Below are 25,912 nucleotides of genomic sequence, written 5' to 3'. Positions count from 1 at the left end.
GCACCACCATGCCCAGCTCAAGACTTATTTTTTAATGCTGGATCGGAGGCTGGGCTATATTGTACTATCCTGTTAAGAGACATACAGGCAGCTCAAAAATATACAAATATTGTCAGAATCAATGTTTATATTATTTTATTATGGCACCCAAACCAAAATAGCATTTGTTTAAATTTGTGTCTTCTCATTACAAAGTCTCTTTCTGTTGCTGAACAACTTCTATATGACAAGATTCCTCCCTCATGGCTAATAATGGCATGCAATGTTATTATGAACCATGCAACATGGAAATGAAGACAGAGCAAGTACTTACGGGTACATGGCCATTGTTGTCAGTTTAACAAAGATATCCTTACTGGGTGCATCAGCGGTATTGCAAGTAAAGGCTTGAGGTGGAGGCATTTTGTGTTTCCTGCAGAAATCAGCAGGTGAGATACTGTATTCTTGTTTTACTTCATGCAGGTCCGATTTTGCAGCTACAATTAAGCAGGGTATTCTGCTATCCATAAAGTGTTGCTATGGAATAAAAAATGAAGTCAAAAACTGATGACAAGTTAAAAGAATTGCTATTTGATTAAATGTGAACTAACAATTTTTCCTGGACAGGCAAAGTAACAATGGTTTCAAAGACAGAAAACAAACTGAGAGGCAGTCTGGTGATAGCGTAGTTGCTCTCATAAAATAAATATGACTAGGACCACTTTTCTAATGTGGGTAACTAAAATATACCTCTCCCCAATTCTTTAGATTCACTATAATTTTCAAAAGTAAAAAGACAAAATGATCATTTTGAAATAAAAAGGAATCTACCTAACTTCTACAATAAAGAAGACTATTTCATTTTTTATAAGATCTCTAGTCCTTGATATATCCATGTAAATGTATTTACAGTGAAGTCACGACAGGCATAACTATTTTAAAATGTAATACTGTCTCTTCTCTTTCCTTCAAAATTAGTGTTTATTATGGTTGTTTAAGAGCAGTTTTTGCTATTACAATATTAGGCTATATCTTTTTATATAGTTTTGTTTTTTTTTTTTTTTTTTTTTTTTTTTTTTTTTCTTTTTGAAACAGGGTCTTGCTAGATAGCTCAGGTTGGCTGTGAACTTACTATGTATCCCACGCTGACCTTGAACTCATGGTGATCCTCCTGCCTCAGCCTCCTGAGTGCTAGGATTACAAGCATGCACCATCATGCCTGGTTCCATATAGCTTTTTTGTTCTACTGAATCTTAATCTCAAAGTGACTGATATACTCTCTAAGCCTGTGGTTTATCCCTTTGCTCTGGTTGTTATATTTGGGGTACCTAGCAACATACAATCCATATGCATTCCTAATAGCCAAAAAGATATTCCCTTACTGCAAAAGTTCTTAATCAGGAATGCACATCACAGTCATGTGTGGAATAAAAGTTGTTTCTAAATATGTGTATCTAGCCAGGCGTGGTGATGCAGACATGTAATCCCAGCACTCAGGAGGCTGAGACAGGAGAATTACCGTGAGTTCAAGGCCAGCCTGGGCTACATAAGAAAGTTTAAGGCCAGCCTGCACTAAATAGTGAGACCCTGTCTCAAAAAAAAAAAAAAAAAAAGTATATCTATTCTCTTTCACTGCAGGATGAAACTAGAAACTTTAGACACATAGTAAACATGTACACATTTTTTTAAAGCTCCACAAATGATTTTGTCACATTCTTCTGATTAGAAAACACAGTGAAATTCTACAAAAACCCCAAAGTTACATAGTCCATAAGAACAACAAACCTTAAAAATCCTGGCACAGTACTCAAAGGATTTGGGATTAGTGACGTCATACACCAGGCACACAACATCACAAATGATCTCAGCCTCAGTCAGAAATTCCGACTCTGAGATGTCATGCAACTTGTAAAAAGAAAAAGATAAATAAGAAAAGTAAGCATCATAATGTTGATGTATAAAGTCATGATGTTTTATGATTTGTTCAATTGGAGCTCTTAATATGAAAGCACTAAAGTATAACTTCTTTTTTTCATACTGAGAATCAAACTCAGGGCCTCGAGCTTGCCAAGCAGGCACTGGTGCCACTGAGCTACATCCCTGGCCCAAGTATAACTTTTTAAACCATTTTAAAAAGTAAAAATGTAAACAAGTATCTTCTGATTTTGTAGATTAAAAATGGTGATTAAGATTGTCCAGAGGCTCATATTCAGTGAGAACCGTGCATTGGGCTGGCCTTTCCTCACTGTCTACTCCACAGATAAGGAGACAGGCCAGAAGAGTAGGTCAAGCGCAAAGGTAACATATGTAAGAAGTCTTCAGACCAAACCTGGAACTCAGATACAACTCCTAAGTGTATTTTCTTTTCTACCTCACCTTTTTCCTCACTACTCAAAAACACAAAGCAAATGGCTCTTCATGCAAAGGTCGTTTTGTTCTACTTTACTGCCCTCTCCTCTCAGTGTTTACTGTAAAACTTTTGTAGTGATGAAGATGGCACCCAGGGCTTTGCACGTGCTAGGCAAAAACTCTTACCACTGAGTCACATCCCTAGCCCTATAGAACTTCTTAAATATTCCATCTATGATATGACAATGACCCAACAAACGAAAATTCAGTACTGAATTATACAAGATAATGTATGCTGTTGAGAAGATAAAAGGGAATGTACAGAGCCAGCAATGATTCAACATGTTCCAAGTAAAACACTACCATGGCATGCATAGTCACACACAGGAAAGTATGACTTGTAATCAACAGTGTCACTACAAGAAAACTGGAAAATTAGCCAACAATATTTACTAAGTACTAAACATTTAGACCTATACTTACAGGAGAAAAACAGGAGCCAAACAAGGTTTAATAAGACAATGACAATGCCATCAGAAAGGGTAAAATACATGTAAACTCAAGGTGAGCATGTGAAAAAACTATTTCCAAAATAGAGAGAGAATGAGCTTTTTCTAGTGTTTATTCTTAGGAGCCTCTCTTTTTTTTTTGGAGATAGGATCTCGCTATGTAGCCCAGGTTAGCTATGAGCTCTCAGGGATCCTTTTGCTTCAGCCTCCTGAGTGCTGGGATTATAGGCCTGCAGTACCACCCGCTTCTTCTTTTTTTATTATTTTATTTTTTTTTTGGTTTTTCTCCGGTCCCGGGAACCGAGCTCACGACCTTGCGCTTGCCAGGCAGGCGCTTTGCCGCTGAGCTAAATCCCCAGCCCCAACCCGCTTCTTCTTGAGAAGCTAAATTAATGAAAAATTTAGGCTCAGGAAGAATGGGCCACTGCTTGTGATCAAGGTGGGCCAAGGTTAAAATTGAAATGACTGGGTCTAAGCAAAACATGACTTCCTTCTAATGTAGTTCACAGTACTTATTTAGTCAGATCCTTCTTTCATACTTTTTAGTTTGTTTGAGACAGGGTCTTACTATGTAGTTCAGCCTAACCTTGAACTTACTATGTAGCCCTGCTTAGCCTTGGACTTACAGCAATCCTCCTGCTTCGGCCTCCAGAGTGTTCTGATTACAGGTGTGAGCCACCACATGAGCTTTCTTCTTTCATACATTTTTTAGGTTATTCTACTTCTTACTAAATAGATGAACTTAATTCAGATTATACATAAACTAGAAGCACCAGCACTGTTTTCAAATTAACTTTAATCAGAAGAAGTAGAAATTTTTTGACAGGGTCTCACTATGCAGTTCAGGCTGGCCTCAAACTTGTGGGGATCCTCCTGCCTCAGCCCCGACTACTAGGATTACAGGTGTGTGCCACCATGCCTGACTAGAAGTGGAATTTTCAGAACAGCCGGGTATGGTGACACGCACCTGTAATCCCAGCACTCTATAGAGTCTGAAGCAGGAGGGTTGTGGTGAGTTTGAGGCCAGCATGGGCTACATAAGCGAGTTCAAGGCCAGCCTGAACTGCATAGAGAGACCCTGTCTCAAAATAAATTAATTAATTTTTTTTTTTAATGGAAGAACGAAGCCAGGCAAGGTGGCACATTCCTATAATCTCTGCATGGGGAAGGCTGAGGTAGGAAGATCGCTGCGATTTGAGTCCAGGCTGAACTACATAGCAAGACTCTGTCTTAGAAAAATAAACAAATAAACAAAAACAAAAAATGAAAAAACCCACACAAAATAAAACAAAATGGAAATGGAAGAAAGACTAAGGAGGAAGTTCTTTTTTTTTGTTGTAGTTTTTTTTATTGAGATATAATATATATTTAAGAGGACAGACAGGTGAATTTTTACTTGTATCTATATCCAGGTACCATTCATAGATCAAAGGAATTAACACTACACCGAATAAACCAGAAAAGGAAAACTAAAACCACAGAGGTCTACACACGTCTGTTAAATCAAGTCACTTCATTTCAGTCATTTAAAAATGCACCCAATCATCAAAGCCTTGGCCAGGGATTTAGCTCAGTGGCACAGCACCTGCCTGGCAAGTGCGAGGTCTTGTTTGATTCCTGCTACCAAAATAAACCCAAACCAAACAAACAAAAAACCTTGTACCACAGAATTTCTTACCAGTAAGTATTTCTCCTGCCCATACACATAAACAGTGTTGATCGCATAGTAAGATCTATGGTCATCATGGATTTTCTTCTGCCTCTGAAAATAGAACAAAAATCTCAATAAATACATTAAGAAATTACAGTAATAGTTTTAATCAACACACATAAACTTGTATGCATGTATGGACTGTTATAAGTACAAAAGCATGCTTTTCTGTACTATTTAGCAGCATAAAATGTATATTGAATCTATTTTTCTTAGTTTTTAGAGTCTGTTCTGCATAAAGTGAAAGCACTAGCTGAAAAGGAAGCTGTATTACTGAAAGTATATTCTAGAGCCACCTGCTGGCAATTCTTATATTCTGACTTGGGCTGACATGGAACTCGTGTAGAAGTGTATCAGTCTTACTTCAGGCAGTCATCAGAACTAGTATTCAATCTGAAAGATTTCCTGTGCACTTACTTTATACCAAGCACAGCGGGAGGTGCTTCACATGTGTAGTCACGGACCCCCTATCTCAACACCATTTTTTGGTTTTTTGTTTCTTTTTGTTTTTTGTTTTTTTGCTTTTCTGAGACAGGGTTTCATTTTGTAGCCCAGGCAGGTCTCAAACCTGTGGTGATCTTCCTGCCTCAGCCTTTTGAGTGCTGGGATTCCAGGCATGTGCCCTTATGACCAGTGAAACATTAGTTTGTTCATTAAAAAAAAAAAAAAACACAAATAGCAGCTAACACCAATGAAATGGGATAAAGACAGTTCAACAGGATCACACTCCATTTTGAGTTATAGTTTACTAAAACACGTAGGCCAATGCTTTCTAATAATTACCTAAAAAGATTAACGGCTATAAAAAGTTATGTAAGCTCATGGCTATACAGGGTACAGACAAAGCTCTACATTCTGAACTCTCACCGTTAAGTTTCTTCCAAGAAGAGCCTGAAGAACTCCGCTTTTCCCACAGCTTTTCATCCCAATGACATTACATCGAAACACATTTCTTTGAGTCTGTTTCTTCTGCAGATCTATCTTTTTATCTCTTGTTACTAAAAAAAGAAGAAACATTACATGGATACCGGTTAGACTCACTGAGCCTCCACATCACCTTCTACAAAACAAGGTACTGTTATTTATCACTTTTTGGAAGTGTTAGATCTATCAGTAAACATACTACACAACAGTCAAGCTGTACGTGAAACAAAATACTAAATATAATGAATCAAGCCAGGCATAGTGACGCACACCTGCAGTCCCACCACTGAGGAGGCTGAGGCAGGAAAATCACCTTGAGTTCAAGGCCAGCCTGGACTATACAGCAAGACCCTATCTGCCTCCCACAAAATATAATGTTTCATTTAGTGGGAAAGATACATTTCTGAAAGTTGACTGTAGAGTGAATCTCCAGTAACCAAATGGTATTTATTTCATCATAAAATAAATAGTATCTAAAAATAAATAAAAATGACAATGAATATAGTTAATACCACATCTCATTTTTTTCTGTAATAAATTACTGTCATAATTATGAACTGTTAGAACAGCATCAGAAAGTTGCTGTTTCAATTTCTGCACCATCCGGGAGCTGGATCTATACATGGGAAGGGGATCTGTACTCTGAACTTAGCTGGCTTGTGAAGTGTAAATCTGAAAAACAAGCAGGCTAGAAAATGACACTGTATCCCAGCACTCAGGAGGCTGAGGCAGGAAGATTGCTGCAAGTTCAAGGCCAGCATGGGATACATGAGTTCAAGGCCAGCCTAAACTGCACAGTGAGACCCTCTCTCAAAAAAAACCCCAAAAAACAAAAAGGGACACTATGAGTGGGGTAGTGCTCCTTGAGGTACAGACTATACAAGCTATAGCAGAGCTCACCAGAGGCACTATAACATCTATACAATATTACTTCACATTCAAGATACATAAAAGTATACTTATGAATACAAAAAGATGCCCACAGTACATTGCCCAATGAAAGAATCTCACGACTGTCTAGAAATCAGTTTCTTACTTTCTAGTGCTGAATTAAATACTGTCTAATTGGTTAAGCCCTCCAAAGGGTACTTGAAGAAAGGCTGTTTTCCTGGGCTTCCTGTAAAATAGGGGAGACTGTCCATCAATGGGGATGGAAGAAACTCCTGAAATAATTCCTAAATTTGTTATCTCCACACCTATGGGTTTTCTTTAAGCAGAGCACAATGCTTTTAAAAGGAAGTGTGGTTTACACTACAAGACCTGTTAAAGATCTATTAATAAGGAACAAGGTTACAGAAGTGAAAGATGTATATAATCACTTCCAGATCAAGACCGCATGTTACGAAGTATTGTTTTTAACATTCAAAGCAAATTAAAATGCAAGATAGGATGGTAAATTGTTTAAAGCCCACAGCTCTCCCTCATTTTTACCAGGAGGTATGCCAGAGAGTAGACTAGAAGTAAAAATTCTACTCAGCCGGGCGTGGTGGTGCATGCCTGTAATCCCAGCACTTGGGAGGCTGAGGCAGGAGGATCATTGCAAGTTTAAGACCAGCATGGGTTACAAAGTGAGCTCAAGGCCAGCCTGAACTACATAATGAGACCCTGTCTCAAAAAGACAAAAAAAAAAAAAAAAATCTACTCTCTTTCTTGATAAAGAACCAAGTCAAGCATCTCAATTCAAAAGATATTTCCAAATCCTGAAGAAAACTAATAGAATAGGTGTAGATCTGGAAGACTACATGAAGATTTTTTTGTTGGTTTTTTTTTTTATTTTTGAGACAAGGTTTCACTGTGCAGTTCAGGCTGGACTTCAACTCACTTTGTAGCTTAGGCTGACCTTGAACTCTCAAGAGATTCTCCTGCCTCAGCCCCCCGAGTGCTGGGATTACAGGCATGTGCTACCACACCTAGTCAAAGATGAGTTTATTTTTGCTCTGTAACATTTAAAATTAGAGTCTCAAAAAATGTTCCTAACCATGAGATGAATAGTACCCACATGCTTACCTGTAATAGCTGAAGCTTGAGACTCTTGTTCAGTGAGTATGGAATAACCTAGATAGCCCAAATACTCCAGGCATCTCTGCACATCTAAATAGGTCGTGAGCCTACCAAACAGAAGAGTGTGACAAGATGAAAACTTCCTAAATGAACATTCACAGAAGAAACAAAGTCCAACAGCTCAAAAAACGTTAAGCACCAGACCCAGACAATGTGTGTCACCCCGCTTGAACTTCCTCTGTGCCAGCGGTGCCCTTCCTACACTGCTATCCTTAAAGTAGAAAAGGAAGGGAAGATAATGCAAGATGGAGGCAAACCCTTCTAAGTATTCCACCTGCCAGAGAAAGCAAGGTCACACGGTGCACAGAGAGTGGCACGTAGGATTGACAGTGGGGTATTTTATCCTCTCTGGTTTCTAAGTCCATATACAATGTCCTGTAATTTCATCTAGCTAAAGACTTAATGAGGTCGGGGATGTAGCTCAGTGGCACAAGCGAGTGACTGGCAAATGCAAGGTCCTAAGTTTGATTCCTGGCACCAAAAAAAATAAAATAAAATAAAGACTTAATAATAATTCAACAACTCTGAAAAGGTTTCCTAAAATCATAAAAATAACTGCAAGGCATGTGAAATTAGTTAGCTGTTTTGTTTTGTTTTGTTTTCTGGTACTGGGAATCGAACTCACAACCTTGCACATGCCAGGCAGGCACTGTGCCGCTGAGCTAAACCTCAGCCCCTAAGTTAGCTTTTTAAAACGTAGTTGAAAAAAAAAACTGGTTCTAATGTTGAAAAGTTAAGTCTTACCAAGGCTAACATAATTATGTCATTATACAAGACCAGAAGGTTCCCTTCACACTCTGGGCAAAATGTCAAACAGTTTGTAGCTAGATTGTAGAGAAATCCTCATTAAGACTAAGAGCTCATTAAAAAAAATAACACGCCAGACATGGTGGCACACCCCTGTAGTTTCAGCACTTAGAAAGCTAAGGTATAAGGATTGCTGCAAGTCTGAGGTCAGCCTGGGTTACATAGTGAGAGCCTATCTAAAAAAAAACAAAAACAAAAACAAAAACACTCAAGTAACACAGGCTAGGGATGTAACAGTGGTAGAGTACTTGTCTAGCATGAACAAGGCCCTAGGTTCAGTCCCTAGCACTATGCAAACAAACAAATACAATAACAATAAATAGGGGCTGGGGATTTAGTTCAGTGGCACAGTGCCTGCCTGGCAAGCACGAGGTCATGAGTTTGATTCCCGGTACTAGAAAATAAATAAATAAATAAATAAATAATGCAATAAGTCTTCAGTATCCGGTAAACTATGCACCTGCCCACATGTTGAAGGAGTAAGAATTGTACAATAGCAATGACATAGCCAATTTTCTTAAACAAACAAAAAGTACTAAAATTCTGTACTGTTTCCCAATATATCATCCAAAAGAAAATCCCTTCCTGATAAATTTATAGAACATTTACAGTTCACTTAAAGATGTTTAGCAATACTACAAGTCCTGATTAGGAGCAGTCATAACCGAAGCATTTCTTTTTTTTTTTTTTTTTTTTTTTTTTTTTTTTTTTTTGGTTTTTCTCCGGTACCGGGAACCGAACTCACGACCTTGCGCTTGCGAGGCAGGCGCTTTTGCCGCTGAGCTAAATCCCCAGCCCCCGGAAGCATTTCTTAAGATCTGACAAACTTACAAAATGACAAATGTAACATACCCTAGTCTTAAACTATTGTGATTTTAGAGAAAGAGGTGAGAACTATACTTACGTCCACTGAGAAAGGAATCCCTGGTAGGTTATCCAACCTCTTTCATTTGTACAAACTGTGTTGTTGACATCTGGCCCCCAAGGTATGTAAGGGAAAACTTTAAATAAATCTTTAAGCTCATCAGGCGACAAAGCACAGTCTCTATCCTGAAGATACACACACGGAAGCATACATAATACTTAGATATCTAAAAGAACAATTCCCAAACACAAAAGCCCCCTCATTTAGCAAAGCTATTCTTCTAAAAACTGTAAGAAGTTTTATATTTTATGAGGAAAATTCCTCATAAATAGATAAGAAACCTACAAGTCTATCAGAATTTTTTCATGAGAAAATAATAATGGAAAATATTTTTACTAGTCTTAGAGCTAAAGGCTTACCAAATCATGTTTGTCAAAGGTGCTTTGGAGGAACAAATATGCATGATGATTTAATTCAGTAGTGCAATCAGGAGGTATTTTTAGCCTGTTGGTGAAAAAATTGAAGAATAAACTATTAATCAAATATTAAAATTTAAGAAATGAATACAAAATTGCAATGTCTACGAGATGACGTCATTTACAAGGTATCTTCACCGTTGACCAGGATGCCAAAGGAGGTAGTCCCTGCACTCTGTACCTTGTGGAGGCCCACACTGAACTGAGAACCTATCAGCAGGAGGAAAAAGTCTTCACTGGACCCATGCAGACCTTCCCAGGGAAGAACTCTGCAGTGGTTATGGCACTGCTCCGAGAAGTCATTATAAGCCTTATTCCCAAGTACCATGAGGATTTTTCCTAAATATCATAAGGCCAGGGTGAAAGAAAAATTTTACAAACACTACTGATTAAATGGTAATGGGTTTTTTTCGTCCTATAAGCACATTTCAAGTCATAATTATGGGTTTATATTAAGGCCAGCTTGTAATGAGGTGAAAATGATGTGAAGAGGTTTATTTCTACCTGATTTGACCTTTTTGACCCACCTCAAACTCAGTTCAGTTAACATTAATCAAATGCACTGAACTAGGTAACAGGGAAAAGAAAACAAGACAGGCTTTCCACTATTTTTCAAAAAATTTTATTTCTAATCGACATACAACAGTTGTACTTGCTTGTGGGATATACTATTACCATTTGATACTGTACATGTATATAACATAATGATCAAATCAGGGTAATGAGCATTTCAATGCCCTCAAATATTACCATTTCTATGTGTTGGGAAGTTCAGACTTGAAATGGACAACGACTTGCTAGAGCAGTTACCCTATCCGTTACCCTATCATACTACAGAACATCAGAACTAATGCCCCTGGAACTGAAGTTTGGCACACATGATTAGCCATCCTCCTCTCCTCTTGTCTCCTGTTAGCCCCTCGTGACCTCCATTCCACTCTTTAATTCTCTATGACCAACTTTTTTAGCTTCCACAATAGTCACAATATATGCTATTTGACTTTCTGTGCCTTCCTTGTATTTTACTTAAAAATACGTCCTCCAGTTCTATATCCACGTTATTGTAAATGACAATATTTCACCCTTTTTAATGGCTGAGTAATATTCCTCACAGAGCAACATTCCTGTGTGTGTACCACTTTTTAAAATCTATACGGGATGGCACATGCCTATAATCCCAGTACTCAGGAGACTGAGGCAGGGGCCAGGGATATAGCTCAGTGGCACAGTGCCTGCTTGGCAAGCATGAGGTCCAGAGTTCGATTCCTGGTACCAAAAAAAAAAAAAAAAAAAAAAAAATTTTAAAAAAAGGCTGAGGCAGGTGGATCACTGCAAGTTTGAGGCCAACCTGGGCTACACAGTGACTTTAAGGCCAGCCTGAATTACATGGCAAGACCCTATCTCAAAAAAACAAAAAAATTAAAATAAATAAATCCCATTTATCACAGATGGACAACTTGGTTGATTCTATATTGACTACTGTGACTAGTACTGCAATAAAAATGGAAGTGCAGGTATCTCTTGAAATAAGATTTTATTTTCCTTGGGCCTACAACCAGTGGTAGGATTGCTAGATCATATGGTAACACAATTTTCCATTTTCTGAGGAGCCTTTACATTGTTTTCCACAATGGCTATGCTAACTTGCATTCTCCCCAACAGTAGAGAAGTTCCCTTTCTCTGCATCCTCGCTAGATGTGTTACTGTCTTCCTGATAGTGGCCGTCTCCCCACTTCTAAGGCGCCACACTCACTGTAGAGCACAAACGGAACAAGAGCAAGGCAAGTGCTAAGTACACAGCGAAGCATGCCAGGGGAAGCTCTGCACAGGGGAACTCAGGCCCGCCGGTGGGAAGGGATCAGCACTGCTAAGAGCCACTGTAACCCAAGGAAGGATGAGGGCTTCGCATGGGGGGAGAGAGCAAAGAATGAAAACAATATGGTTTGGGAAAAACACGACTAGGAAGCAACATGTGCTTGGTGGACTGTCTTCCGAAGGCGCAGCATGGCAGAGCCGAGCAGGAGTGACCTCTCACACCACGTTAGGAAGCTTGGGCTTTGTGCTGTGTCTCAAAGAGAAGTGACATAGCCAGTTTGTGGAGTGGGGTAGAGTGGTAAAAAGCTGGCAGCAATGTGAGGGACAGAGGACAGAGTTTACTAAGAAAGCAGAGAGATCTCTAGAGGGCTGTTATGTAGAAAATTAAAGGCAGAGAATACAAGGACAACTGAAAGAGATGCTTAGGGTAGGCCACAAAGCCCTAAGAGATGGAATTTCCTGTATTATTTGAAAAAGCAATAAGCAACTTCCTGAAGAATGTATCTACCCACCTAAATAGCATAGAGAATAAAACTGTGGAAAGGTTCTAGGACAACTTTATTCGCTTTTCTTTTTTGTTCCTTTTTTTGGTTTGTTTTTAGACAGGGTCTCACGATGTAGTCCATGCTGGCCTTGAACTCACAGCAATCCTCCTGCCTCAGCCTCCTAAGTGCTGGGATTACAGGTGTGCACCACCATGCCTGGCCTCATTCAGCATGTATTTGTTATTTATGTTTTTGTTTTGTTTTTGTTTTTCTCCGGTACCGGGAACCGAACTCACGACCTTACGCTTGCCAGGCAGGCGCTTTGCCGCTGAGCTAAATCCCCAGCCCCTGTATTTGTTATTTAAAAAAACAAAAACAAAAACAGGAAATTAACTTGAGCCAAGATTTAGTACCTTAGACAACCGAAGTTCCAATTTAGAATTGATTAGGGGACTAGGAATCTAATCAGAAAATAAACTGCTTCCTTAATGACGGAGAAGGAGAAAACAACAACCAACCCTTTCTGAACCATTACACAGACAGCTGCCACTGAAAAAGGGAGGGAGGTGGGAGACTCCACGCCGGGGTCATGGAAAGGCACAACCCCTAAGAAGCCTGCTTCCTCAGGGTAGAGACGAAACATCCTGCAGTAAGGTTTCTTCTGTGTGGGGCAGCACTGGGTCCTTTTTTAAACAATTTAAATAGCATTATCAAAGGAAAATAAGAAAAGCAAGGCCAGTTATCTAGGAAAAATACTTCTTTTATCCTGAGCTACTACCAAGCTATAAAATTAAAGATCTGATGAAAGGAAAGAAAAATGCTAACCAGCATAAATCTGGTCTCTTGACTCCAAAAACAAGTTTATCTTCCATCTCTTTTTCTCCTTCTTCAGTAAAATGAAATTTGTTTTTTTTGCCGGGCATGGTGGCACATGCCTGTAATCCCAGCACTCGGGAGGCTGAGGTAGGAGGACCGTTGTGAGTATAAGACCAGCCTGGACTACCAAGTGAGCTCAAGGCCAGCCTGAACTATACAGCCAGACTGTCTCAAAAAAAAAAAAAAAAGAATTTTGTTTTTTAAAGGTACCTGTAGGGGCTGGGGAGATAGCTCAGTGGCACAGCATCTGCTCAGCAAGCACAAGGTCCTGAGTTTGATTCCTGGTATCCATGCCCCAAGAAAAGGCACCCATATTCTCTATGAGAAGACTGAGCCATGCTATAAATGAGTGGTTTTCAACTGTGGATGATTGTGCTTTCTGAGGGGACATCTGGTCATTTCTGGTTGTCAAAATCAGAGGAGGTGTTACTGGCATCTAAGGTTATGCTAAACATCACACAATGCATGTGAGAGGCTCCACAACAAAGAATTATTTAGTCTAAAATGTCAGTAATGCTGAGGCCTAGAAACTCTGCTACAAACTTCTGCCCATAATTTTAAATTATTCCTGAGGAGCCTGATGCCTGCCTACTTACATGCTAAATATCACTTAAAAACACTTGCCAAGTGAAATCAATTAGAAAACCAAAGGTACATACATGGGGAATAAATATTCAGGTGTCAAATCTAGATCATCATCATAACCAAACCGTCGAAGTACAGTCCAAGTAGTTTCGTGTCTCCCCCTCTGAATAAAAAGTGTGTGTAAAAAGAGAAAACCTGAAATAAAGCAAACCGGTACATGTGAAGAAGGGCACAGAGTCACACAAGAGAAAGCATATTCCACATCACAGCAAGAGTTGTATCTGTGAAAACACATACACTAGCCTCCACCATGAAGACCAAAGAAAGTTCACAAGTGTTTCAATGTAAAAAAGCTCATTTTAGTCATTTCATGTAAACACCCAATTCAGCAAGAAAAGTACAAGATGGAAGGGTCAAAATTACAGGGAATACACTGATAGTCACCAAGCTTTACGATGGAAACAAATGAAAATGTTTTATAGGTTGCTGATCTTACTTTTATAGTGGCAAAGTCTCAATTTCAACTTCACTTCTTATTTCACTGTGGCTGTCTACAAAATATATTCAAGGGGGAACATTCTATACTTGGTAAATTTGAGTCATGCAAAACTCCCTCAAAATAATTTCTGTTTGAAATTTGTTTATCAGAAGGAAGGATTTTAAGATAAATCTGTATGTTTCAAGCACTCAGGAGGCAGAGGCAGGAGGACTGCTGCAGTTCAAGGCCAGCCTGGGCTACAAAGTGAGTTCAAGGCCAGCCTGAACTGCATAGTGAAGCCCTGTGTCAAAAAGACAAAAAAAGAAAAAAAATTTGTTTGTTCCAGATCTCACTTTCCCTCAGATGGACCCTGGCATCCCTGTGGTCCAACCAATTTTCCTACTCTAACTTATACTGACAATAAACTCTTTATTATTCAAGTTAGACTTTAGACTTATTAGTAAATACTAACGTTTCCTTAAAATACAAATACTGCTACAAAGACCTTTACCTCCTGCCAAATTTCAAAACTACTAAGTTCAAAAGGGCAGAAAGACACCAGTCGCTCACCTTTCAACGTCAACCCGCTGTCAGCCACCCCGTCACTGATGTGCTTTCTGACTACGTTCTTCACGTCTTCCAGAGCCTGAGGGGCTAAAGGAGTGTTGAAACAGATCCTCTAGCAAAAAGACACAAAGAAAGCTTAAAAATAAACCAACATTAAAACCAAAAATATAAAGTAAGAACCTACGAGCAACATTAAATCAAACAAGTCACAACCAGAAAAAACAAATTCTACATTCAGAGAGCCTCCACTCTGTATTATTTAGGTAAAAATTTAATTGCTTACTATAAATTTCCCAGCTCTCCTCCTCCTCCCATTTCTAAAACACAAGGTTCTTTGTGTGGCTATGTTATACAAAACCAAGAAAGCAAAATAATTCAGAGTTCAGACTTCAATTAATACACCCATTGTATACTCTGAAATGAAACTATCAGTCACCTCAATTCATAGGCGTAAGGGAGTTTTTAATACCGTAATGCTTAAATAGCTTGCTGTGAAAGATACTTTTAAATGAAAGAAATAAACCTTTATCAATTATGTTGTTTAAAATAAGCAATGTTTACAGTTTTTATTGGCAAAGAAGAACAAAGAGAGGCAAATCTCTGGAACCAATGATAGCTACCTGGAAGAAGTTGAGCTCAGCATCATTGAGTGTGCCATCATTATCTTGATCAGATATTTTAAATATACGAGTGAGGGCTTTGATACAGGCTGGCTTCATCTACAAATCATCGAGAAAACGCACAACTGTTTTAGTTAGAGCAGGACTTTAAAGGAGGATTTTCACTAGTGATGCTGGGGATAGTTCCAGCCGCTCTCACACAGCGTCTAGCATACAGCCAACATGAAGAATGATCTAAAGCAAAGCCGTTTACTTTCACACCCATCTTTTTAGGCAAACAAGACAATGTGCACTTGAACTGGTATTTGGGATGTTTACACTCTGCCTTCATGACCGTGAATCCTGTGAGGACGGGCAGGAGAGTAGCTGATCATTTGGATCATCTGAAGAGATTCACTCTGCTTAAGAATTAAGAAGAAATATTTTATTTCCTCGGATTCCATAAAGAATTTGAACCAATCTGTAAAATTACTAAAGGCTTTCTGTCCTTACAGCAGATTTCTGGTAAGAGACTGGAACTCAATGTTTTGATCTGTTCCTTGTATGTATCAGAGCTGGGAGATAAAATGTGCTTATTCATAAATAGGCAGCAAAGTATCACTGGTTAATAAGTGTAAAAAGCCGGGTGTGGTGGCGCACGCCTGTAATCCCAGCACTCAGGAGGCTGAGGCAGGAGGATTGCCTTGAGTTCAAGCCCAGCCTGAACTGCATAGTGAAACCGTCTTCTAAAAAAAGGAAAAGAAGTGTAAAAAACCTTATTTTTTGACAGTCTGTAAGCTTTTATAAGTAATATTGATATATTTTGATAGCTTCTTAATTGTTTCAGGTTATATAAAGGATAGAATATCTATTTCCCAACATGCTTCTGTAAGAGTATCAGATAATCACTGCCAACAAATTTGAGTATGAAAAAACTTTCAGTGGCTGAGGATGTAGCTCAGTGGGAAAGTGTTTTTACCTAGCATGTGTGAAGTCCGGGATTTGACCCCTAACACCACGCAATACAAAAACAACAAAAAAAGACTTTCAGGAAGGTCCTTCAAGTTTAAACTTAAAGTGTATCTCTTACAGACGTATCTCAATCAGAGAGATGAGATGGCAAAGTGAGAAAATATGTAATTATTAAATTGGAATTTCAGCTATACGGCTACCCAAAGCAAAATGGTAACAATGACAGCTTTGACCATACTGTCAATTTGAAATGCCAAAAAGAAATTCTTAAAAAAAAAAAAAAAGAAAAAGAAAAAGAAAGGAATGCCAGGCGTGGGGGCACACGCCTGTAATTCCAGCACTTGGGAAATTGAGGCAGAAGGATCGCCAAGAGTTTGAGGCCAGCTTGGGCACACAGGGAGTTCAAGGCCAGTCTAAACTACAGAGTGAGACCCTGTCTCAAAAAAAGCAAACAAACAAAAGAATCAGAAAAAAATAGGAAAGGAAATAAAAATTTTTATTTTGTTTTAAATGAGTCTCTAGGACAGCAATTTGACAGAGTGAGAAAAAACTGTAAAATATAAAGAGATGAGAAAAATGTAAGAAAAATCAGTCAACTATTTAGAGAGGATTGGCTAGGGCTACCTATATGAGAGCCCTGAGTGTTGACCCAGCTGTCTCCCTTCCAGGGATCTTCTGAAGCTAAAAGTCATCGTATTACAGGGGTAACATGCACACCCATGTTTACAGGAGCACAATTTACAATAGCCAGGTCTTAGAAACAGCACAGACGAGTGGATAAAGAAAATGCGGCATTCACACACAATGGAGCACCACCCTGATACACAGAAAGATAAACCTGAGGTATAAGTATGCAAATGCATGCAACTGAGAACATGTAAGTCAGACACACATGTTCAAATATCACATGGTTTCTCTTCTATGAGAAACATAAAATATATATTCAAATAAAGAGCAAGGTAGGGGCTGGGGATGTGGCTCAGTGGTACAGCTCTTGCCTTGCATGCACAAGGCCCTAGGTTTGATCCCTAGCACCACATACATAAAAAAAAAAACCAATAATAATAATAATAATAATAATAATAATAATAAATAAATTTTTTTTAAAAAGAGCAAGGTAGAAGAGAAACAGGAAGTAGGGAGAAAGTTCAAATTCTTCCAAATTATATACGCCATTGTTTTAAAAGTGTTTTTATATATACGCTAAACACTCTCACTTATGCTACTAGTTTATCTTCGTTCATGGAAGAGACAGTTTTGTGTTATTAGCTATTTCTTTTTTCACAAGAATCTTTTTGATTTACATCTTGTAGTCTATTTTAAAGATAACAATGCACAATGTATTAACTATTGTTATTCTTATTTCGTTACGAAATTTTGTTTTATTTTTTCATAAAACAAAAAAACAAGAGTAGTAAGTGGACTATATAACATCTAAAATCATGAGTCACCTGTTTTTTAAATAAGTCAAGACAATACATTGCTTCTATACATGTGACTCTCACATTAGACATTCAGGATTAATAAATAATAAATATTACATTAATATATTTCGTTCTCTTTTTAAGATCTGTTATACAATAATCTAAACTTCCCAAAAGTCTAAATGGCTAGAACAATATACACAACTAAAAACTAAAAATAATTTTTCATTTTGTGCAAGTGATTTTTACTCACATAATACAAGGCTACGTTAATAAATAATTTAAGAACAAAAAAACTGATGCATTTGTCATCAAAGTTTGAGATGTGAGCTGGGGATATAGCTCAGTGGCACTCTGCCTGCCTAGCAAGCGTGAGGCTATGAGTTCCATACTGGGTACTAAAAAGAAAAAAAAAAAAAAAAGGCCTGAGATGCATCAGAAGCTAAAGTGCTCTAAGGTGCTGGCTCAATGTGACTTTTAAAGTGTTAACCACTTTAAAATATAAACCAAAAAATGACTACTAATAAGTGTTAAGAGCTGAGCATAGTGGCACATGCCTATAATCCCAGCACTCTCAGGAGGCTGAGGCAGGAGGATCATTGTGAGTTTGAGACCAGCATGAGCTACAAAATGAGCTCAAGGCCAGCCTGAACTGCATAGCAAGACCCTGTCTCAAAAAGATAAAAAAAAAGAAAAAAAGTATGAAGTATTCTATCTCAGTAAAACTGTAAACAATTTCTATAGTAATAAAACTTTTTGTATATGAGTTAAAGCCTCACCTAGTAAGCATTACTATTACATAACAGTCACATCTTTTTCACTATTAGGTAAGCTACAAACAACACAGGTCATAGAGTTCATCATGGCTGGAATTTACAGCTGAGGCTTTCATTTTGAATATGACTTTTTTGATGACTCTACCTCAAAACTGTGTTAACAGCATATTATTGTCTAAATAAAAGACTCTGGTATAAGAACAGATGACGCTTGTACATATATAAAACAAGGTACAGTATAACTCAAAATTTTACTATCAGTCAAGTGCACCTAAGAAATGAGTAACAGATGGTGGTAGATGCTTTACTCTTGAGGGACTAGGGGAGGGGTCAGGGGATTAGCAGATTAGCAGAACTAATAATAGGCCTGAAACAAAGCAGCTATTAAAGAATTGAGAGCACACTAACAAGAATTTAATGTACTGCTACACTAAACTGTCTGAGGTAAATCCCTACAGTACAGAAGTATTATCCAAATTTCCTTGATTATAAACTAGTGTCTGGTTGAATCAGAATGGGATGAGTTTGTAACAAGTACACTTAGTGACTCTTATGAGACAAATTTAGGAAATACTCAATTAAAAGTAAATTACCATCTGTGGCCATACCACCCTGAATGTGCCCAACCTTATCTAAAATTAAACTGCCTGTGCCTAGGAGTGCCCACCTATAATACTAACCATTTAGGAGTCTGAAGCAGGCAATGTAGCAAGATCCCATCTCACAACAAGATTTTAAAAAGGGCTGAGGATATAGCTCAGTAGAAGAGCACCTGGGGTTGGATCCTCAATATTACAGAAAGAGGTGGGGCAGGGCAAAGGGTCTGAATAAAATACAGCACAGCACGTACTTTTCCAAAGAAGATACATAAATGGCCAATAGACACATGAAAAAAATCTCAGCATCATTAGCCATCGGGGTAATGCAAATCAAAATTACAATGAGATATCAATTACATCTGCTATGATGATAAAAAACTAAAAAAAACTAAAATAAAAATGCCAGCAAAGATATGGAGTAATTGTAATCTTCCTATATTGCCAGTGAAAATGTAAAATGGCCAGACCACTGTGGAAACAATTTAGTGGGTTCCTTGATAACGTAAACATATAATTACCAAGTGATTCTGTAATTCCACTCCTAAATATAAACTCAGAAGAACTGAAAATAAATGTTTCAAAAAAAACGTGTATGTGAACATTCAAAGGGCTATTCATAATTGCCGGAGGGGAAATAAATGTCTACCAACAGGTAAGAGGGTAGAAAAAGTTTGGTGCATCCACACAGAGATATTTTCTGACCCTAAAAAGAAATGAGGGGCTAGAGATGTGGCTCAGTGGCAGAGTTCTTGCCTTGCATGCACAAGGCCCTGGGTTCGTTCCCCAGCACCACACACAAAAAATAAATAAATAAAAATTAAAAAATAAGCATGTGGTGGCACACGCCTGTAATTCCAGCACTTGGGAGGCTGAAGCAGGAGAATCACCATGAGTTTGGGCGGGGGCGGGGGGAGACAAAAAAATAAAAAGAAATGAAACTGATACATACCGCATCATAGATGAACCTTGAAAACATTATGCTAAGTAAAAGAAGCCACAAACAAAAGGCCACATACTGGATGATTCCATTGTTATGAAATGTCTGGAAGAGACAAAACCTTAAAGATAGAAAGTAGATCAAGCTGGGTGTGGTGTCACACACCTGTAATCCCAGCATTGGGGAGGGGCGACTGAGGCAGGAGGATTGCTGCAAGTTTAGGCCAGCCTGGACTACAAAGTGAGCTCAAGGCCAGCACGAACTGCATAGCAAGACCCTGTCTGAAAAAGACCAAAAAAAAAAAGGGAAGTAGATCAGTGGTTGCCAGGAGTTAGGGTAGAGAGGATTTGGGGACTAATTGGGAGAGTTTCTTTCAGGGGTGATATAATGTTCTAGAATTAGATAGTGATTACATAACTTTGTGAATTTACTAAAAAAACAAACCCAAAACACTGAATTGTATACTTTGAAGGGGTACATTTCGTGGGTATATGAGTCTGTGTAAAATATGTGTTCAGTTTTTTTAAGTCTATGGTGAAATGGTCTCTTTTTTTTTTTTTTTTTTTTGTCTTTTTGAGACAGGGTCTCGTTATGTAGTTCAGGCTGGCCTTGAGCTCACTTTGTAGTCCAGGCTGGTCTCAAACTCACAATGATCCTCCTGCCTCAGCCTCCTGAGTGCTGGGATTACAGGCGTGCGCCACCACGCCTGGCCTAAAATGTTCTTTAATTTTAGATACCAAATTTATTACATATTGTATACATGCCTACAAACCATACAAGGTCTAGGGGTGTAGCTCAGTGATAGAGTGTATGCTTAGCATGTGCAAGGTCTTGGGTTTAAGCACCAGCACCAAAAAATGAAACAAAACAACTACACAAGTTTTGTGATTGTTTTTAAGTTGACAGATTCTGCCACAAAGTAGATCATTAGCTAAACATTTGGATGTTTGGTTGCTGCGAATACTTCTGTTTGCTTTAATGCCACTTCCTGAAATAATATTTAACCTGGAAAGCATCCTGTGTATTTACTGTGAATTTCATGGAAGAAAAGTACATAGAAAATACAACAATTTCTCAAACAATACATTTCAATTTGGGAGGCTTTACCTGCACAAAACATACATGAGAGCTACCAAGAGCCGCCACCTCCCAGAGCTTCCCTCCGCATCCCAGTCCCCAGAAACAGCCTGAAGGTACCTCCTTGTCTTCTGGGCAGTACAGGGGCCCTGTAGGATGAAGTACAGCTTTCTGTGCATAATAAAAGAGCTCTGATATGTTCTTCAGGTTTTTTGCTGAACACTGAAAAAAAAAAGTTTAAAATTTTATATACTCCAAAATAAATTTTAACAATTTTGATTATTAACATACAGTAACAATAACATGCCTTGAAAAAAATGACAATTAATTATACTCTGTGGACATCATAATACGAATGCTTACAAAAAGCTTAGAGCACAACTCTAAGTTAGGTGTTTTATCTGATTTACATCACTTTTTTTTTTTTGAGACAGGGTCTCACTATGCAGTTCAGGCTGGCCTTGAGCTCACTTTGTAGCCCAGGCTGGTCTCGAACTCACAATTATCCTCCTGCCTCAGCCTCCAGAATGCTGAGATTACAGGTGTGCACCACCACGCCCAGCTACATCACTTCAAAAACAACAGAAAATTTATCCCAATCTATACCGTCACCCTCCTATTCAGAACCTCAAATTACTGAGAATTCACCAACAATAAATTTCCAAAACAAATGATGAATCCATCATACCTCCACACAGGTTTCTATTTCTGTATACTGATTCATAATAGGAAGGATGGTCTCCATACTACTATATTCCACCAGATCAGATTTGTTCCCAACCAGTATCAAAGGCAGCCTGAAAGAAATTGGACACATTGCAATAAGGAAAGACATCAGATCTATAGTTTGATGTACATTCTAACTAAAATGCTTTTATTCACTCTCACCATCTCTCAACTATGGTCAAGCCAAGACCCCTAGATAGCAAGTTCACTCATTCATTTGGCATATATTTATTGCACACCTACACGCAACATAGTCAGATTCTAAGTATTAAGGATACAAGACAAAGGTCTGTCCTCATTCTAACAAAGCAAAGTAAAAGCAAGCAGTAAGTCAATAAACAATTTCCAACTCAGTAAGTGTCATGAAGGAATGGCAGGGCATAAGGGACAGAATTAGGAGGGAATTAATGGTAAAGAGGAATCAGAGAAAAGCTCTCAGAAAAGGTGGCGTTTGAGCCGCAGAGTAAAGGACAAGACAGAATCCGCCACGTGAAGAGCAGGGAAGAGCTGACTGGGAAGAAGTGACAGGGTGTGCGTAGGCCTAGAGCAAAAGGAACCAGCTGGTGGGGCCAAGGAAGTGGAAAACTCACAGTGGAAAGAACTCAGGAGAGGGAAAGAAGTGTAAAACGGGATTGGAGACAGGATCAAAGGCCATACACATAAGGATTAAAAGCTATAGTAAATACTGTGGACTTTAATGTAAATGGCCATAAGCAGAGGTACATGATCTGATCCACTTGCTTTTATTTGTTTGTTTGTTTGACAGGGTCTTGCAAGATAGTCCAGGCTACCCTTGAACTCACACGGTTAACCTCCTGCCTCAGCCTTGCAAGTGCTACAGTGACAGGTGCATGCCATCACACTGGCTTGATCCATATTTTTTTTTTGGTCTTTTTGAGACAGGGTCTCGCTATGTAGTTCAGGCTGGCCTTGAGCTCACTTTGTAGCCCAGGCTGGTCTCGAACTGGCAACGATCCTCCTGCCTCAGCCTCCCGAGTGCTAGGATTACAGGCCTGCGCCACCACGCCCGGCTTGATCCATATTTTTAAATGCCACAATTTGTTACCTTTTAGAGATACGTATCAAAACTGCACATATGAGTCGGGCGTGGTGGCGCATGCCTGTAATCCCAGCACTCGGGAGGCTGAGGCAGGAGGATTGTTGCAAGTTCGAGACCAGCCTGGGCTACAAAATGAGCTCAAGGCCAGACTCAACTGCATAGCGAGACCCTGTCTCAGAAAGACAAAAAAAAAAACCCACAAAACGCACATATGATATGGTGTGACATGTCTCAGTTGGACTTAAAATGACCTCAGCAGGAGAGGTAGTAGATGAAACAAGACTAGCCACGAGTTGAGCTGAATGACGGGTACATGGGGGTTCATGACACTATTCTCTCTGCTGCTTATGCTTGATTTTTTTTCCCATTAAGAAAAGGATTTTTCATTGGGTGTAAGAAGATTTTTTACCAGGTGCAATCCCAGCACTCAGGAAGCTGAGGCAGGACGATGCCATGAGTTAGAGGCCAGCCAGGGCTACATAAGTGAGTTCAAGGCCAGCCTGCACTACATAGTGAGACCCTGTCTCAAAACAAACAAAAAAGCAGGAAAAGGAAAAAGGGGAAAGGGTTTTCTAATGTGATGGCTTGGATTAGAGCGGTGACAGTGAAGATGGAAAGGAAATACTCAGATGAGACAGCCACTTCAGGACTAAACTGACAGGAGTACCTGACAGATTAGACATAGAGTTTGAAGGAAAGGCAAGAACCAAAAAAGCATGCAGGTTTTTGGCAGACAAAGTGGATAGATCTCCAAAGACAGAGAAGACTGAGGGGTTTTGCTGTTTCCTGGTGGCGGTGGGGTAGGGAGGTACGGAAGGGTTTTGTTTTAAGTAAGTGAAACCTGAGAGGCCTGTGAGAAATGAAATGGGTCTCAAGGAGGACCAGCCTAGTGGAGACGCGTCCTTATGAATCCTAAAGGTTGGCTCAGAGGGAGCGCAAGGCAACCTACTAGACGCCAGGCTGCAACAGGGACACTTGCAGCACTTAGTTTACCCTGGTAGTGTAACCATGATGCTTCAAAGGACTGACCCACTGTATGGGCCAAGTGTAGGCTCTCCAGTGAGACAGGACACTTCCAGAACCACAGTGACTTTTAACAAAGGTGCGTATCAGAATAACTCAGGGAGCTTAAAAATATATATGTGTGTGTCCAAGCCCTATTTAAAAATTACTGATTCTAGCTGGGCAGTGGTGCACGCCTGTAATCCCAGCACTTGGGAGGCTGAGGCAGGAGGATTGTTGCAAGTTCGAGGCCAGCCTGGGCTACAAAGTGAGCTCAAGGCCAGCCTGAACTGCTTAGGGAGACTTTGTCTCAAAAAGACAAAAAAAAAAAAAGTGAGTTCAAGAACAGCCTGAACTGCACAGACAGACCCTGTCTCAAAAAGACAAACAAAAATTACTGATTCTAAAATTCTAGGGTGGGATGAAAGTGTATTTTTGAAAGTGTCTTAGGTAATAATACACATCCCTGATTAAGAACCACTGTGTCAGCAAGGTATGGGGGCACAGCCCTGTCATCCCAACACTAAGAAGGCTGAGGCAGGAGACCACAAGCTGAAGGCCAGTTTTGGTGGCCTTAAAACAATGAATCACTGTGACAATGGCCCAAGATACAGTAGTACTAAGGAATACATGTGTAACGGATGTAAACTGAAAGTACGAGGCCCAGATAACAAGTTATTAGGAGAAAAAGAAAGCCAAGTTATGAGGAAATGTAAAGCCTGTATAATAAAATGTATATCACACCTCAGGAAGTCCACAATCAGAAAAATAAGCACGCTCATACAATTCAAAAAGAGAAAACTAATAGCTGAGGGATGGATGGGTGTATGTATGACTATGGATCATGGCCACACCTGTCAATGCTAAATTAGATCCTCTAGCATCAAAAGCCACTTCCAAACGGCACCAAAAGGACCACTTAAACTAGCCACAACATTTTAGGGAGCCATGACGAACGATTTTCCAGTCAGTGGACGCAGGTGGTGCCTGACAGATCCAGACAAATGTGCTTTCTCTGAGGAGTCTCTCCTGAGAACGGAGGGAAACGACTCCAACAAGAGGGGCAATGGGCAGGAGCACGTGGACACTGGACACTAGGCCACAAGGCAGCACTGGTCACAGGACATTCTACGCTGCCCACTGCTGGACCTGTGGCTATATGGAGACTCAAACACTTTATAAAATAATGTGTGTCCAGCCGGGCATGGTGGCTCAAGCCTATAATCCCAGCACTCAGGAGGCTGAGGTAAGAGGATTGTTGCGAGTTTGAGACCAGCCTGGGCTACGAAGTAAGTTCAAGGCCAATCTGAACTACATAGCAAGACCCTGTCTCAAAAAGACCAAAAATAAATAAATAAATAAATAAAAATGTGTGTCCAATCAAATAAGTAACACTGTAAAGAAAATGTTTTGTTTCTATTTTTTTTTTTTTTTTAGACAGTCTTGCCCTATGGCCAGGTTTGACCTCTAACTCATGGCAGTCCTCTTGCCTTAGCTTTTCAAGTGCTGGGATTATAGGTATGTGCCACCATTCCCAGCAAATGGACAGAAACCTTCCCACTTTCATGGTCTCTGGGTTTTTGTTTGCTTATTTTATTGTTTTGTTGAGACAGGGTCTCACTATGTAGTTCACGCTGGCCTTGAATGCACTCTGTAACCCAGGCTGGCTTGAACTTGTAGCATCCTGCCTCAGCCTCCCAAATGCTGGGATTATGGCACCATACCTGGCTAGGTGCTTCCTTGACTGAAAACATTCATGCCCAGAACTACTATTCTGCTCAAAAAAGTAGAAAATGTATCACTTCTTGCTTATTTCCCTATCACACTGTGAGCAATCAGTAATTCCACACCTCATTCTGGGGAGATCTCAAGAGAGAGGCAGCCTAGATGCACAGCTCAGTGGTAGAGCTCTAGCCTAGCATGTGCAAGTGTGCAATCCCCAGAACCACAAAAAGAAAAAGAGGGGCCGGACATGCAATACAGGTGGAAGGTACACTGTAAAACTGAGACTTTCAAGCTGCCTTTTGAGAAACACAAATGTAAAATGATTAAAACATTTAATGTCTGTAATTATGAATCATTACAGTATCATGACTCTGTATGTTACTTTGCTCTCACATATATTTGCAGTTTCAAACGATTCTTCCCAAAAGAGGAGAGAGAGAGAGAGAGAGAGAGAGAGAGAGAGAGAGAGAGAGAGAGAGAGAGAATGTGTCATTGTGACAATGTGTATGTGTGTGTGTGTGTGTGTGT

The 25,912-nt window shown here is 39.4% G+C and overlaps 1 protein-coding gene across 5 annotated transcripts in view; it reads right to left on the bottom strand.

The window, feature by feature from the left end:
• The window catches only part of Rhot1 (ras homolog family member T1), a 49,461-nt gene that overhangs the window by 17,398 nt on the left and 6,151 nt on the right, over positions 1-25,912 (bottom strand). For all 5 annotated transcript variants that reach the window (XM_013503493.1, XM_013503495.1, XM_005402812.2 and 2 more), the window contains exons 6-17: positions 21,560-21,668; positions 20,992-21,093; positions 15,108-15,206; positions 14,491-14,599; positions 13,517-13,637; positions 9,625-9,709; positions 9,245-9,390; positions 7,480-7,580; positions 5,416-5,546; positions 4,516-4,599; positions 1,765-1,884; positions 314-516 (exon numbers count right to left, since the gene is read on the bottom strand). In XM_013503493.1, coding sequence (XP_013358947.1) covers positions 314-516; positions 1,765-1,884; positions 4,516-4,599; positions 5,416-5,546; positions 7,480-7,580; positions 9,245-9,390; positions 9,625-9,709; positions 13,517-13,637; positions 14,491-14,599; positions 15,108-15,206; positions 20,992-21,093; positions 21,560-21,668 — 1,410 coding nt within the window. The remainder of the gene's footprint in view (positions 1-313; positions 517-1,764; positions 1,885-4,515; positions 4,600-5,415; positions 5,547-7,479; positions 7,581-9,244; positions 9,391-9,624; positions 9,710-13,516; positions 13,638-14,490; positions 14,600-15,107; positions 15,207-20,991; positions 21,094-21,559; positions 21,669-25,912) is intronic.

Source organism: Chinchilla lanigera, unplaced genomic scaffold (assembly GCF_000276665.1).
Source record: "Chinchilla lanigera isolate Chin_1 unplaced genomic scaffold, ChiLan1.0 scaffold00080, whole genome shotgun sequence".
Lineage (NCBI taxonomy): Eukaryota > Metazoa > Chordata > Mammalia > Rodentia > Chinchillidae > Chinchilla > Chinchilla lanigera.
The sequence above is the reverse complement of the archived record's forward strand: the minus strand, read 5'-3'. Positions and strand labels throughout refer to the sequence as shown.